This window comes from Cloeon dipterum, chromosome 3 (assembly GCF_949628265.1).
Source record: "Cloeon dipterum chromosome 3, ieCloDipt1.1, whole genome shotgun sequence".
Lineage (NCBI taxonomy): Eukaryota > Metazoa > Arthropoda > Insecta > Ephemeroptera > Baetidae > Cloeon > Cloeon dipterum.
Genome location: NC_088788.1, coordinates 31,588,273 through 31,602,717, shown reverse-complemented (window position 1 = coordinate 31,602,717; position 14,445 = coordinate 31,588,273). Strand labels below are relative to the sequence as shown.

At 39.2% G+C, this 14,445-nt stretch overlaps 3 protein-coding genes across 6 annotated transcripts in view; all 3 read left to right on the top strand.

The window, feature by feature from the left end:
- The first annotated feature begins 93 nt into the window (after positions 1-93).
- On the top strand, positions 94-3,521 carry LOC135938727 (uncharacterized). 2 transcript variants are annotated; one of them, XM_065482614.1, is made up of 7 exons: positions 94-404; positions 1,052-1,132; positions 1,574-1,917; positions 2,095-2,263; positions 2,367-2,489; positions 3,178-3,342; positions 3,412-3,521. In XM_065482614.1, exons 3-7 carry the CDS (start codon positions 1,583-1,585, stop codon positions 3,466-3,468), a joined length of 849 nt encoding a protein of 282 aa, XP_065338686.1. In that variant the 5' UTR covers positions 94-404; positions 1,052-1,132; positions 1,574-1,582; the 3' UTR covers positions 3,469-3,521. The 2 variants fall into 2 exon arrangements, with proteins under 2 accessions (XP_065338686.1, XP_065338685.1); XM_065482613.1 differs by having other exon boundaries at positions 94-425.
- Positions 3,522-3,864: 343 nt separating this feature from the next.
- Positions 3,865-10,705, top strand: LOC135938725 (ankyrin repeat and IBR domain-containing protein 1-like). 3 transcript variants are annotated; one of them, XM_065482606.1, is made up of 18 exons: positions 3,865-4,247; positions 4,476-4,650; positions 4,708-4,918; positions 4,978-5,099; positions 5,165-5,372; positions 5,436-5,615; positions 5,672-5,900; positions 5,962-6,170; positions 6,230-6,463; positions 6,520-6,701; positions 6,756-6,942; positions 7,004-7,310; positions 7,358-7,536; positions 7,603-7,779; positions 7,832-7,942; positions 7,993-8,140; positions 8,196-8,292; positions 8,352-10,705. In XM_065482606.1, the coding sequence occupies exons 3-18, from the start codon at positions 4,853-4,855 to the stop codon at positions 9,892-9,894; spliced, it is 4,179 nt and encodes a 1,392-aa protein (XP_065338678.1). In that variant the 5' UTR covers positions 3,865-4,247; positions 4,476-4,650; positions 4,708-4,852; the 3' UTR covers positions 9,895-10,705. The 3 variants fall into 3 exon arrangements, with proteins under 3 accessions (XP_065338678.1, XP_065338679.1, XP_065338680.1); XM_065482608.1 differs by having other exon boundaries at positions 3,867-4,247; positions 7,370-7,536; XM_065482607.1 differs by lacking the exon at positions 4,476-4,650.
- Positions 10,706-11,791: 1,086 nt separating this feature from the next.
- Positions 11,792-14,445, top strand: part of LRP1 (LDL receptor protein 1) — a 38,347-nt gene continuing 35,693 nt past the window's right edge. The window contains exon 1 of the mRNA XM_065484182.1: positions 11,792-12,376. Coding sequence (XP_065340254.1) covers positions 12,244-12,376 — 133 coding nt within the window. The 5' untranslated portion in view covers positions 11,792-12,243. The remainder of the gene's footprint in view (positions 12,377-14,445) is intronic.

The window sequence follows — 14,445 nt, the reverse complement described above, 5'->3', positions numbered from 1 at the left end:
TTGCTACTTCGTTTAGAAATAGGAAGGGCTGGGAAGGGGGACTATGTACTACGATGTTTTGTTTACATCTGGAACAAAATCAGCTCTGATCAACTCTCTGGGTTTTACATTGCGTGGTAGCCGTGGTAGTGGTATTTAATAATGGTTACTTGTTTGCTCTCTAGATGTCCTTCTCATAGGCTTTATGTACCTGATACATATTGCTCTGATTCATATTTTTGTCTTTGTTCATTTTAGTCCATTATTATATTGAGATCCAGTTCCAGTTTTCAATACTGCATTCGCTATTTAGCAACAGCAATCAGGACCCCCCACACAGCACACATTAAAATCATTTAAATTTTAACTTAAACATACCAGCTGCTGAAAATTTCGTGCAAATTACACGCGGCGTAAGACAAACGGTAATCATCTGTGTATTCTAGGTATCTTAACTAAACGTTTAATAATATTGTTACGATAAATAGTGCTCTAATTCTTGAATATTAATATACACGTTTCACTCAAAGACTATAGAGAAAGTAGTGAAGGTGGTATTGGGGCAAGCTGTAGATTATTAAAGTTGCACAAATTTGTGCAATATTTTTATTTTTGTAAAATATTTTTTGCCTTTAGAAAGGTGAATAGAATAGTATGCTGGAAAAACACATTTTTCGCCGCGTCTTTTAGTTTCCGCCACTTACATATATTTTTTAATGAGATTCTAAAAACCCGCCGGAAACTGATTTTTCTAATTTTTTCATAATGAAAAAATGGTATAACATATAACATATTATAATATATTATGCGAAATTGGTGTTAGGATTTATTAATGCTATGGCGGCCTGGAGGCGTAGCCAACCCTTAGTGTGTGAAAGAAATCCACCTGAATCTAGCGCTGCGCTTGCCCCATAGCGCCAGCTCTTTTACTTTTTCATTGGCACGACAGCATTCAAGCTAGCATGGTGTGCGTAAGGTACCTCAAGCATTTTTTGAGGTACAGGGTACAGTCTTATTTAAAAGAAGTTAATCTGCATTTATATGTAATTTGAATTTTTATATCCATTTGTAGTAACCATTGCCACTGTGCGAGCATCGCGGGAATTCTGTCGGAAAACTACTCGTCGCAAGTTTTTATTTGAGCCCTTGAGGGGTAAGAAAATTTGTTCTATTTAAAATTGATCTTTTGTAATTTATTCATTTTGATATTTTAATTATTTACTCTCTACGCAAAATTAAATTTTAAATTATTAAATATCTTTATTCCTTTATGAAAGGCTTTGAATATTAAATTGTTCTTGATATATATATATAGCTTTATTTTTGTAATTCTCTTTACATTTCAATTTTCAATAAAGACGCATAGCAGAAATAGTTGGATCTAATTCCATCGATACCCTAAATGACCCCCAACAATACCAATAAATCAACCCCGCACGGCTTTTCTGATTTTTTTTCCTGGCGCCCGACTTGGCCTCTTTTGTACGTCCCTCGGATTTATTAAAAAAATATGTATTAAAAAAATATTAAAAAATATACTTATTGTACTTTACTAGTTTACTACCGTATGATTCTGATTGAATATTTCTTCTAGTGGTTCACCATGGATCTAGACGATCTAGCAGTTGTGGACTTAAGTAGTGATGGAAATGTAAATAATTCTGACAGTGAGGTAGTGGTTTTGAGTGATGATGACGACGAGGATGAAACATGTGCAAGAATATGCGACTCTTCGGTGACACCACCAGAAAATATCAGTGTTCATGTGAGTCCAATGGAGGTTCTCATTCAGCTAGCCCGCGATCAGTTGGAGAGCACTCCCGTCACCTTCACTTTCTTCCATGCCACCCCGAAGACTGCAGCTACGACGCGCATTAATATCGGGGTTTCATCAATGCACAGTGCCACTAATATCAGCGTGAAGCTTAACAAACCAACGTAAGTTCTTAAAAATTATTAATGGATATATAATAACACCATGTTTATTTCACTCTGGAGTGAGGCTTTTATTAAGTTTACAGAAAATTGAGCAGTGTCAATTATAAAATGTTGATTTTTCTTTGCTATAAGAAAAATATAATATCATGGCGTGTGTCTGTAATTGAATTTTTGCAGAATTGATCTGACTAAAGGAGTTCACTCAAATCAGTGCGTCGCCACGTTTACACTAAAGTCAAGCAGTCCTATGAGGAACATTGGAGTCCACATAAAAATTGCTCAGGTGGCAGATATCACTAACTCTGGTCACCGATCGGTGAAGACTTTCCAGATAGCAACTAATGATGTAGGTTTTTATTTTTGGCTGTTTTTATATTTTATATGATATTGATTTGTGGGAGAAGCAACAACCAAAGGATTTTATGACTCATATATATTTAAATATATAGGTTGACCCTCAGTGCGCTTGTTTTGAGGAATCTGAGTTATCTGAGGCGGTTGAAAGCAATCCTAGCCTTTTGGACTCGCACGGAGAAAGCATTGATATGATTGTGTTGTTCTTCTTTGCCAAGGTAACTACTTTAATTTCAGGCCATACATTAAGGTGGATTTGTAAAAATCTGTTTATCTCCTGATTTTTTGTGCAATCACCAGTTTTCCTCGGGCATTTTATTTTTGGTTTGAACTCGATCTTCTGTTTGAAAATAAAAAATTCCCATTTAAATTCTTCATTCATAATCTTCTTACATAATCAAATTTTCCGTTTACTTGATCATTTGCGGCTACTCACCATTCGCGCTCCCCATTTCATTGAGCGGAGCATTTAAAATCCGCAAATTAGGTGCCAAATCATGTTGATTCATCCAATACTAGCATTCACAAGCAAATGTTACATGTGAAACCTCGACCTATTTAATTTTTTTTGACAAACTTTACTTGGTTAATTATGCTGGTGAAAGAGTGGAATGATAGGCCACTCGCACTGAAAGACTGTTGCGCGGCACAGTTTCCCTCCCTTTGTAAGGCGTAAGTGAAGGCAAGATTTTAAGGTGTACTGGTTTTGATATCTTTCGTTACTACATTTAACTTGTCTGGGCTCGCTCCGACTTAGACCTCGTGGACAGGGTCTTTTTGCAAGTTTTTTTTTGTGATAAAATCATACAAATTGAAAACTAAATGCTAGCCTTAAATGTTTCGATTAAAAAATCCAAGAATAAAGAAAAGGGTTTAAAAAAATAACAAATTTATTTGCTCTTGCAGGATGGACAGAAAGTTGCCATTGCAAGCAACAAAAAGAAACCATTCCAAGATTTGATCAATGCCTACAAGAAACAGTTTTTACTGTATGGTGATGAGAAATCCAACTTCAAGTTTACAAACATAAAAACTAAGCAAACCTGTTGTGCTGACCAAACACCAGAATCGGTAGGTGTATCGCATATTTTCGGCTTTCAATTTAATTCTTGGGTGTTAATGTATATTATGTGTTTATAGATTGGCCTCTCCCACCAGGATAAAGTGTTTGTCAGCAAATGTATGTGCAAAAAGTGAGACAGCCTCTTTTGAGTGGTATCTGCTGAATAAATACCTATATCATCAAATTATGTCACACACTTATAATTTCCTTCGCTGCCTTACAATTATAGATGAGCACCGTGATTTTCTCATGAATACGCTAAACAGCTTAATATCAGTTTTGGACTCTGTCAAGCTTCACTAGATTTTAAAAATATCTACTTTATCGTATAATACATCAATTCAATAAAAAATAAACAAAATGTAACCTATTAAAATTACTGAAGAATCATAAAAATGACAATTTCTCTTATCCGGGAGCTGAGGGCGCCTGTATAGCGGACATGCGCTATTCTCTGCAATCGACCCTTATCCTACTTTCAACCCCCACCCCAATGTTCAAGTGAGCAGCAGTTCTGCTGTTTGTATCCAGATATGAAGTCAAAAATCAATAAACCCACTTGCTGTTCTGACTTAGTATGTTTCTTCGCAATTTGATTTTTTGCAGATCTTTTTCAAATAAGGGACAATTTGAGTAAATACTCCTTGTTAATGCACAAGAGTAATTCAGTTTCTACGGCTCTACATGTCGCTACCCTAAAATCATCATCAGCATCATCACAGCTGGAGCCTCCGGAAAATCTCGATTCGCTGGAAAAGTGGGTGCCGAGATGTCACGAATTTTCTGAGCAACCATGGCAGTCGTTCGTAGTAACTCTGCACAGAAATTATTTGTGTTCAGATAAGAGACGCAGTGAATCTTGAATGACATCCGCGCCCAACAGATTTTTACAGGATGGTTTTCTCAGGCTCAGGTAAAGCTAAAAAACAACGTAGAATATTTCACTAAACTAAATATCAGCTCAAAGATTTGCTCTGATTTTCTGTAGACCACTTGACATTTTGTACTTGCACTCAAAGACAAAAGCTGTGCATGTACAAAATATCATCTATATATAATTATTAATAACTAGCAAATTTTAGCAAATGATTGTAAATATTATTTTCATAAATAATGTGTGTAAAAATGTTTTATTTTTCAGATTTCATATGGCATGCTTCTTAAACAAAAAAACGTTAAATGATAAGCCTGTCTCTATAAATATTAAAAAACAGCATCCTACTTGAAAAGCCCATAATCCTTCATGAGAGATAAAAAGCATTAAAAGTGTGTGCTTTTGGACAAAGACTTTTAAAATGGTAAACTACAAATTACTTGTAAGTGTTAGGAAAAGTGAGGTAATATAGCTGTACTGAAATATTAAATAATTCTAGGAAAAACGATGCTTCTGAAACTGTCAGACGCTTCATCAGATATTATAGTTGCTACTTGCAAACTCTGCAGAAGTTCAAATAAACTGGTTAAAGGTTTTATGCCATGTGAGCGTGTTGGGGAAAGCTCCAACAAATCAATTCTAATATGGGGAGTGCCTCTTCGAAATTCAAAAAGTACCTTCAGCATGGGGACGAGTACGCCGCCATGCAGGTAAATTATTCTTTATTTGGACTCATCCAAAAATGTGTATATTTTGCGTTTAAATTTAGGTATTCCAAAGCTCTCCTGAGCTGAGAAAGCACCTCGACCCCAACCTCAGCTATGGGGACAATCACCATCACAACACCGCACTTCATTACGCTTCAAAACATGGAATGAAACATTTGCTTCGGTACTTTAAACGTCAATTTCTTTTCGAGTGAATATGTGTTAATTCTTTTTTCCTCATCTTGAAAGAACTTTCCTAAACGACCTTGGAGGCAACCCAAATAAGAAGAATAGCAGCAATGAGACGTCCCTTCACATGGCCTGCAACCTTGCCCAGCAAAAGTCTCTCTCGGCGCAGGAGAGACGTGCTGCCTGTGTTACCCTATTGCTGCAGTGGCGCGGAGTGCCGCTTTCCACAGGCGAAAAAGAAAAGGTTTCACTTGAAGCTGTTGACTACGTACGTATTTTTCGTGTTGATAGTTTGATTCATTATGCAATATGATATGATATATGATTTAAGCGCGGTAACACTGCCCTCCACTGTGCTGCGCAATCAGGACTGCAAAGATGTGTAGAACACTTAGTAGCTGCCAATGCACCTCTGTTCATTGAAAATATCGACAAACTGACTCCCTGTGATCTAGCAATGCAATTTGGACATCATGAAATAGCTCAGTTTTTAGAAACCAAAATGGTTTTCGTAAGGCACTTTGAAAATAGTCTTGAAACATAACTTAAATCGTGGCTTTGTGGCAGGTGGATAATAATGACATTTTAAATGAAGATGAGGTGTTGAGATGCGGCACTTCTGAAGGCAATGCCGAAAATAAGGACCAAAATATGGAGGAAAATGACGAGGATGACGAGGTTTACACTGGTCTGAGGACGCAGGATCTCCAAGAGGCAAAGGACCAGCTCTTAGTAGAGACTGCAGACATGCTGCACATTCCGCTCTTCACCGCAGAGGCACTGCTCAGGGACAATGGTAACGCTTGGTCTGGGGTGTTGAGTTGACTAACAATTAGTCCCATTTTCCAAACTTGCAGAGTGGTCTAGAGAAGCGCTTTTAGAAAAGTGGATGAAAGACCCAGTGCTTTGCTGCCAATTAGCGGGCGTACAGCCACCCCCGTCTGCACTGGAGCACTCTAGTCTGCTCCCTGCAGCAGATGAAACTGCGCTAGGATCACCCCCGGTCGTTCCATCTCCAATCAAAAAGAGGGAAAGGATGCCATTACCATCAGAAGCTGAGTTTGTGGTATGGTTCAATTTGTGCAGTTATATTGTGATAATAAATAAACAAATATTATTTCACAGTGCGAGATTTGCACCTGCCCAATGCCTCTTTGGGACGAACCAATACAAATGAGCTGCGAGCACCAATTCTGCTTCTCTTGCTGGAATAGATATTTATCGATGAAGATTCAAGAAGGCGATGCTCACCACATTTTCTGCCCTGCTTTTAACTGTCACATTTTAGTCCCAGTTGACATAATTGAGCACGTTGTCAGCGCGGAAATGGCGAGAAGATATCTGCAATTCGACATCAAGGTAACTCAAACCAACCAGATTTTGAAATAGAAATATTAATAATCATTTTGTTTCAGGCTTTTGTGGAAACAAATCGCAGCATTAAATGGTGTCCATTGCCTGGTTGTGGTAGAGCTGTAAGATTACCACCAGAATCTCACGACATTTCGCAACACCTTAGCACTTCTCACGCTGTTGATTGTGGGAATGGGCACTTCTTCTGCTGGGAGTGCTTGGGAGAAGCTCATGCTCCCTGCGGGTAGGTTCTCGTTTCAATGTTAATTGAACTGTATTTAAGCATAATTTTGAAAAGCTGTGAACAATGGAAGGAATGGCAGAAGAAGATTTCAGACATAAAATTAGAAGAGCTTAAGACATCGTGTGCAGGAAGCGAGGAAGCTGCCAATTGCTTATGGCTGGTCACAAACTCAAAGCCTTGCCCCCACTGCAAGTCCCCCATCCAAAAAAATGAAGGTTGTAATCACATGAAGTGTTCAAAAGTAAGTATAAATTATAAGTATGAAGCTAGCAGGTTCTGACGGATATTATTTATGGTTTCAGTGTAAATTTGATTTCTGCTGGGTCTGCTTAGAAGCTTGGAAGAAACACAGTTCCGCCACAGGTGGATATTTTAGGTGCAATAGATTCGAAATTGTCAGTCGCCTAGATGAAAAGCAAGGCACCGTGCTCAATGAGGCTGCTCAACGTAATAAACAGCTGCAGGAGCTCACTCGATTCCTGCATTACTATACCAGATTTCGAAACCACGAAAATTCCCAAAGATTAGAATTGCCGTTGCTCAGCGCCGTTCAACACAAAATGCAGCTCTTGGCTGCGTCCTTACACAAAGCTCAAAACCCCAAGCCAGGTGAGAAACATAAAATGTTTTGCCAAAAAGCTTTATTAAATAATAAGTATTTTTTTCAGATTCTGGCTACTCGTTAAAATCACCCCGACTGCAAAAGGACACAAAATTTATAGAAGAAGCTGTCCGAGAGCTACTGAAGGCCAGAAGAGTTCTGTGCGGATCCTACGTATATGGCTACTACTTGCTCGACAATGGCTCCAACAAAACCATGTTTGAGCTGATGCAGGTGCGAGACACGCAAATTTTGCCAATATATTGCACTATTCAAAATGCTATAAAAATATAATTACAGAACGAGTTGGAGGAAGTAACAGAAAAACTGTCGGAACAAGTGGCTCGACCCTATCTGAGAACACCACGCGCTGTTATTATGCAAACCACTGCACTGGCCAGAAAGAGAAGACACGATTTCGTCAAAGCCATTGATAAGGGATTGGCACCTCCAGAGACTCCACCTGAGCAGCGGAGGGTAATAAAAATAGATCTGAAAAGAAAACTTTGCGCTAATAAATAATATCTAGGACCAAATGACTCATTGTCAGGCAATTGCTAAAACCTGGTTAAAAGAAGCCCCAGGATCCAATGTGCTGAATTCTATATTTGAATGGCCTCGATTTGAAACTGATCAAGAAGTAATTATTATCATCACAAACATGAGAAATTAATTACAATTTATTTTCAGGAGACTGCAGTTGATTCAGTAGTCGAAAAGTGTGCACGGCCTAATTGTGATCGTCCGAGAGCCCGAAACCCTTGCACTGGTGCAACTTATGATTTCTGCAGTGTCAATTGCAGCACATCGACCCCAGGCTTGCAGCATGATGCTGAAAGTAAGATTTTAAAAGTTTTGCGATAGTTGCACTTCACAAAAATAATAATTTCCAGTCACGGCAGACGTAGATCTTGTGATAGCATTAGAAATGTCGCGCTTGCAAATGATAGAGGACCAAATGAAAAAACAGCAGCGAGAAATGCAAGAGGGGTAATTGTCTAATTTTATTACAAGAATAATATTAAAAAGAGCACGATTTCTCCCTACAGCCTGGCAGGGACCAGTTCCGCACCGACTGTCAGCACTTCGTCTAAAGCTAGTCAGAAATCTGAAGATGATTCACTGCTGAGGTTGGCTATACATCTCTCCCTTCAGGAGAACAAGTCCCAAAAAACCCCAGTCGTGTGTTCTGCATGCGTTTCAAGCTTGCGAACCCCATCTCCTCTGTCAAACGACAATTCTAGTTCAGTCGACGTCACTGTGGATTCATTTCTTAAGAGCTTAGCTGCATGCGACTTGGAAACGTTTGACGCTACCCTGCACCGGAGATGGAATGCCAAGCTTTTGGAGGACTCTGACTCCACCATGATATGTTTCCAAAGTCACCACAGAACAGGGATGGAGGATGGGCGTTTTGAAATAGGCGAAATTCATGAAAATGGGGGTAGGTTCATAGGTGAGGAAGATGCTCATTTGGCAAAAGTGATGAGACGTTCTCACTCAACTGGGGATTTGTGCACAAAGCCGACCACGATCCCAACATGCTCGTACTTTGACTCAGACCACAGCCACCACGATGACAAGCCAGAGGAGCTAGCTCGTCGCAATTTACGCCAGGCAGCTAGTGCAGAAGATGACAGACCTTTGGACAGCAGCCCTTCCTGCATAATTAATTTTGGTGGCCAGTCGTCAATTGAAGACACTTCGGACTCGCTGAACGCCGACATGGAGGTGTGCGGAATCCTTGGGACCACTGACGACGACAGCAGCGAGCGGAAAGACGAGTCTGAAGAGCCTCTGCCCCCTCTCCCACCAAAGCCGAAGCAGGATGTCTTTGTGCACAAAACATCGACACTGAGAATCCGCATTTGCAAGTCTCCCAAGTTAGAAACCGACAGTTCTAACGAATACGAGTCGGAAACAGGCATTCCAAAGTCACCCACGCTGTTTATATCCGGTGTGTCCATCAGCAGGACGCCGGAACCGATGTCACCTGCCCTCGCGGCCCTCGCAGGCCGTCAGTCCCGCTCCTCGAGCCTCACTGTTCCGACTGCGAATATTTCTGCCTCTCCTGATCCGAATCATTCTCCAAAATCGCCACTTCTCGAGCCAAACTCACCTAGGGGTTCTCGATCCTCCAGTTTAGTCGTGCCATCAACCAACATGCTGTCTTCGACGTCAACCTTGAGCGCAGGTTCGTCGGCACCAGCGTCGCCCACTTCACCTTCGTCCCCTAAACTCGCACAGTCGCCAAACGAAAACTCAAATTCATTACTGCACTCTCCTAAAGGATCAAAGTCGGCTAGTGAACCTGAAAGAGAGAAAGAAATGTTCAGATTCCCAAAGTCATCCACGGACGGCAATTTGAGCTCGGTCTTACTTGTTCAAGAGAGCAACCTGAGTTCGGATGATTTCCATGAAGCGCTATTTCTGGAAAAGTCGCCTAAATCCTCGAAAAGACGCAAAAAATCAAAAAAGGACCGTAACAAAGATCTAAGTGATTCCTTGAATGGAAATTCTAAATTAGGTACTTGTTTGTCTACCCCTATAGCAGAAAGGAGGGCAGGTAATGAAGCAAGCTCAATTTTGTGAGACTTGCCGTGTGATAATGGTGATAAGTTGAAAAGTGGTTCAGAAATTTTTGAAGGATGGACTGCGTTAATTGGGTTGTTAAATGGAGTTACTGTTTTTATATAATAAGTATTAAAATAATAGTATTAATGTTAACGCTACGTTCATAACATTAAATTTGTCACTGAATATTGTGCGGCAGTAAATTCGTATCATAATTATCTTAAAAATTTCAAACTTAAAATGGTCCGAGGTAATACGTTTCAAATAAATAATGTTTGCTGTCGCTGTCACTTCCTGGCAAGCAAGTTTTATACACTGATAAATATTTGACTGATTTTTAATCTAATTTAGGTTCAAACTCGACAGATTTCCCAGACCCAGTTTACTTCTCTGTGATGTATTCTGTAATCAGCGGATCAATTTTAAAAATAATTTTGTTTAAAAGTGTGCAGAGGCAAAATCTTTGGGTACCCCTCTTGAACGGCGAATACAGTTAGTTCAAAGAGGCTCACTGCTGGGTTCCCTTGAAATTTATATTATATATAATTAATTTTGTCTCTTGTAACATTTGAAGAGATATTTTAACTTACAAGAATTTGAAGTTTTGTAACATAAAACTAAAATTTTGTATGAATTTTACTGGCAGAAATTGAAAGTTTCAACGCTTTTAACACCTGACGCATCAGATTTAATCAAACCAGTTATGTAAAATTGTAACTAAATCAATGGCCGATTAATGTTGGTTTGTAAATGCAAGAAAAAGTCTTGCAAAAAAATAATATAAATAATAGTTGTTGTGTTGCTGAATAAAAGCAAAATTTAACAGAAAGTTTCACACTTTTATTGTTGATTCTATTTACAGTACATCAATGGCAGAATACCCTCCATTTAAGATGATTGCTCTGCCACAACATTTGAAAGGAATTTGCTCTTGTGTAAAATTTTTCCCTTGCATAGCTCTCGATTTACACTACTGACCCGAAAGCTACATTACCTAATGATGGCCATGGTGGTGCGGATTTCTGAGCTCCAAAAGCTTCTCAATGGCGACAGTGATCAATGCTAGACCAAATCCATACTTCAAGCCTCTAAAGAAGGTCAGCTGGATCCTCTGTTTTGTCGTTCCAAAAGAAGGATCATAACGCCAGACCTCATTCCTGATTTAGTAATACAATATTTTTTTTAAAAAGGGCGAGTAAAAAAATAGTATCTATCATACCTCAACCATGGGTCTTTCAATCCTTTTGCTGCAAGCGCAGTTTTAACTCGCACCAATTCAGGGACATCGTTTACTTTGTAAATCCTGTAGTCCGGGATTTTGTAAGGCGGTCCATGACCATGACCGTGTCCGTCGCCGCCCATGTTAAACCTAAATGTTTCAAAACGATTCGTTAAGAAGATATTTAAATGTCGTCTGTATACAGAAGGGAAGAAAACTTATTTCAATTAAAGCGACAAAATGGGGAAAATCTGAAAGAAAATTGACAAACCGAAAATTTGTGTCTTAGCACCAGCTGGTCACAGTTCCAATGTTGCCAACATGGAAATATTTTTGGTTTATCTCAGTGGCTAACATTAATGAAAAGGAAACAAACTAACGCTCAAATTTTCATTATAAATAAATTAAAATTTAACATAGAGTAAAAATTTAATATAATATAATTTAATATTATAGCTTAAATTATAAGAGAATTCAAAATCATAACTTTTTCTAGTTGGTAATACATCTCTCGCTGAGATCACCAACGAGATTTGAAAAGTTCTCGCTGGATTAAACGAGAGAATGAGGAGCGAGAAATCGACTGTGCGAGGAGCATAGGTAGGTAAACAAGAGACAAAGTAGGGGCACGGGCAGCAGCGCACCGACCGGTCGTAAAGCGAGTGGTGGGGCTGCCATTGGAGAAGAGAAGGAGCAGAGTATAGAGAAGCGAGAAAGAAGCAGTCTCAAGTCCCAAAGACGACCGGAGGAGCAAGGATAGAGTAATCATCACGCGAGCGTGATTCTTCCTGGTGTTCGGCCTGTAATCCTGTTTCGACCGTCTCGTGCAAATCGATTTCGGCGGTGAGCGGCACCCTCGATTCCGGCACATTGACAGACTTGGACACTTTTCTTTAGTGATTTTGCTAAACAAAAAAAAAACTGTGTTGCTGAAGCCGCGCTTTTCTTCATCTCAAGCGGCTACGGCGGTGAACACACCTGAGCAGCCTCCACAGCTGAGTGAAAGACGCTATGGAGGTGTGAGGAGCAAACATTTATTACACTTCTTCGATTGAGTTCGTGTGCTGCGTCTCATCGAGTTTGTTACGTTTCTTCTGCTACGTTCAAGATGAATTTCTTCTGTCGTGAGTGAGAAGCAAAACACAGGGATGATGGCGAAAAAAAGAGTGGATTTACTCTCAATTCTTTTCCGCCTCCTGCTATTTTGTTCTCTTGTCCTGTCAACAACAACATGGCAAGTGGCTCCAAAGGAGCTCCAGAGGGACAGTCCTCCTCTTCCAGGTATGTTAGCTGCAAAATAAATTGATACCTCTTTCCTAGATTTTTATTTTGCTGTGATAAATTTGCTTGGTCCGGCTGCTAAATAGGTAAAAAATATATTAAAGTGATCGTTATTTTCAAGTTTGCGATTTCTCTCCGCTGGAATTTTCTTTCTCGTGCTGGATTTGCCTAATTCATCAATTAAACTCTCGGAATGAAACATCAACCCATTAAAATTTCTCAGTCCAACTCGCTCCTCAGTTGCGCGAGATAAAAGATTCGACCAGGGCTGAGCAGTTTGGCCCTGAGAATACTACCGCTGTCAGGTCCAAATTAAATTCTCGTCAGACGGAAGCGGCCCATCATTATTCTGCCCGGCAGCCGCGCATAATTTCCACGCGGTGCAATAATGAGTTTCGGGCCTAATTAAAAAATGAATCACCGCTCCCCTGTCCGGACAGTGCAGTGCGTGTGCTTTGTTATTACAGACACACTCGCAGGGAGCGAGAGGCAATGACACTGCACAAGGCTCGCATGTTCCTCCTGCTCAAGGACAATCGCGCCGCAGGTACTAACGCTCTTGGCCACACTTTTTAACTTTGTTGCGTGCCGTGTTTATTACTAGGTGACGGACGACTGCGTGGGCTTAGCAAAAAAGCAAGCTCAAGTCAACCGGACTAAAATAGCCGCAAAGGTCGAAATTCGTCAGGATGTGCGTGCTAAAGCTGCGTTGTTTCTTGCTGAAAAAGTAACAATTCAAAAATTTAAAAAAAAACTGCTATTGAAGGATTTCCTTGTATTACCACTATCTCAATGCAGCATATTTTTGGGCTTTCCAATGGGATTATTGGTTTGATATTTACACAAAAAGTGATAAGGGCGAAGAGAAGTAAATTCTTTGTGTTGGAATTTGATCCGCTCCTCGTCAGTATATTTATTTCTTTTTAGAGGATTTTGCAAGCTAAACATAAGTGAGTACCTTTCATTTAGAAGGCATAGCAGATTTGCGTTCTACGTAGCTGGTTGACTCATCTGGTTTTAATTTGCGCTTATTAAGATATATTAACTTCAAGAAACGTAAAATATTTAGAAAAAATGATATTTCTCGTTTGTTCGTCCAATGATAATTTTGCTTAGACTCATTTTCAAATTAAATGTTTCATTTAATTGACTGGTCGAATATATTTCAGATGTTACAACTGATTTCGGTATGGAATTAAAATTGGAATAATTATGATATAAAAACAACAATATTAGATGGACGAGAAAAAGTCTATTAAAAAAACACTCGGGGTAGTTTGGACTTTTTTTTACCAGTTTTAAAGCCACTGACAATGGAGGAGGAAACACACTCCAGAAATTAGTTTTAACTTCTGTGAGGTTTCAAGCGACCAGGGGAGTAAAATTATTGTTGTAGTGTGTGTTGTGCACCTCAAGTAATCATTCTCTTTATAAAAAGATTTTCCTTTACCTTAAAGCCGACACAACAAACCCGATTTAAAAAGAAAAAAAAAACTGTCGCAACAATAGCTTATTCTTCCCATTTTTTACCACCCTCTCCTTACATTTTTTCTCCGTTATCTTTCCTGCTGTTTGGCTGTGCTTTATTAAAAAGGTGCCACATAAATCGTGTCAAATTGACAACCTTTGGGATGCCCGGCAGCTGATAAAGACACTTAAAGTCAACATGTAATAGCTTTAAATTTCGAAAATTTCCAACAGCTAACTGCCACTCAACTTAATCTTTTTGTGGTTGCAACAACTTCGTGAATCCACAAACTTCAATCAATACTTTTTTCCAAGATATATTTTTACCAATACCATGGATTTTTTTTTAAATTTGTCAAGAGTTCATGCACTTGATTTCAATGTTTTGTCTTTTAGGTTAAAATATTAAATGTTTTCTGTGCCGATAATTTGTAAGATTTGAAAAGCTATATAAAGTATTAAATTATATATTTTTGTCGAGATTTATCAAAAACACTTCTTAAGCAAAAATATTTTCAAGATAGTCTGTCAGACAGTCATTCTGGAACTGTCAGCAGGTCTTGTGTCTCTAGACAACTTGGTGCTCAGATTTCGTCGCTGCT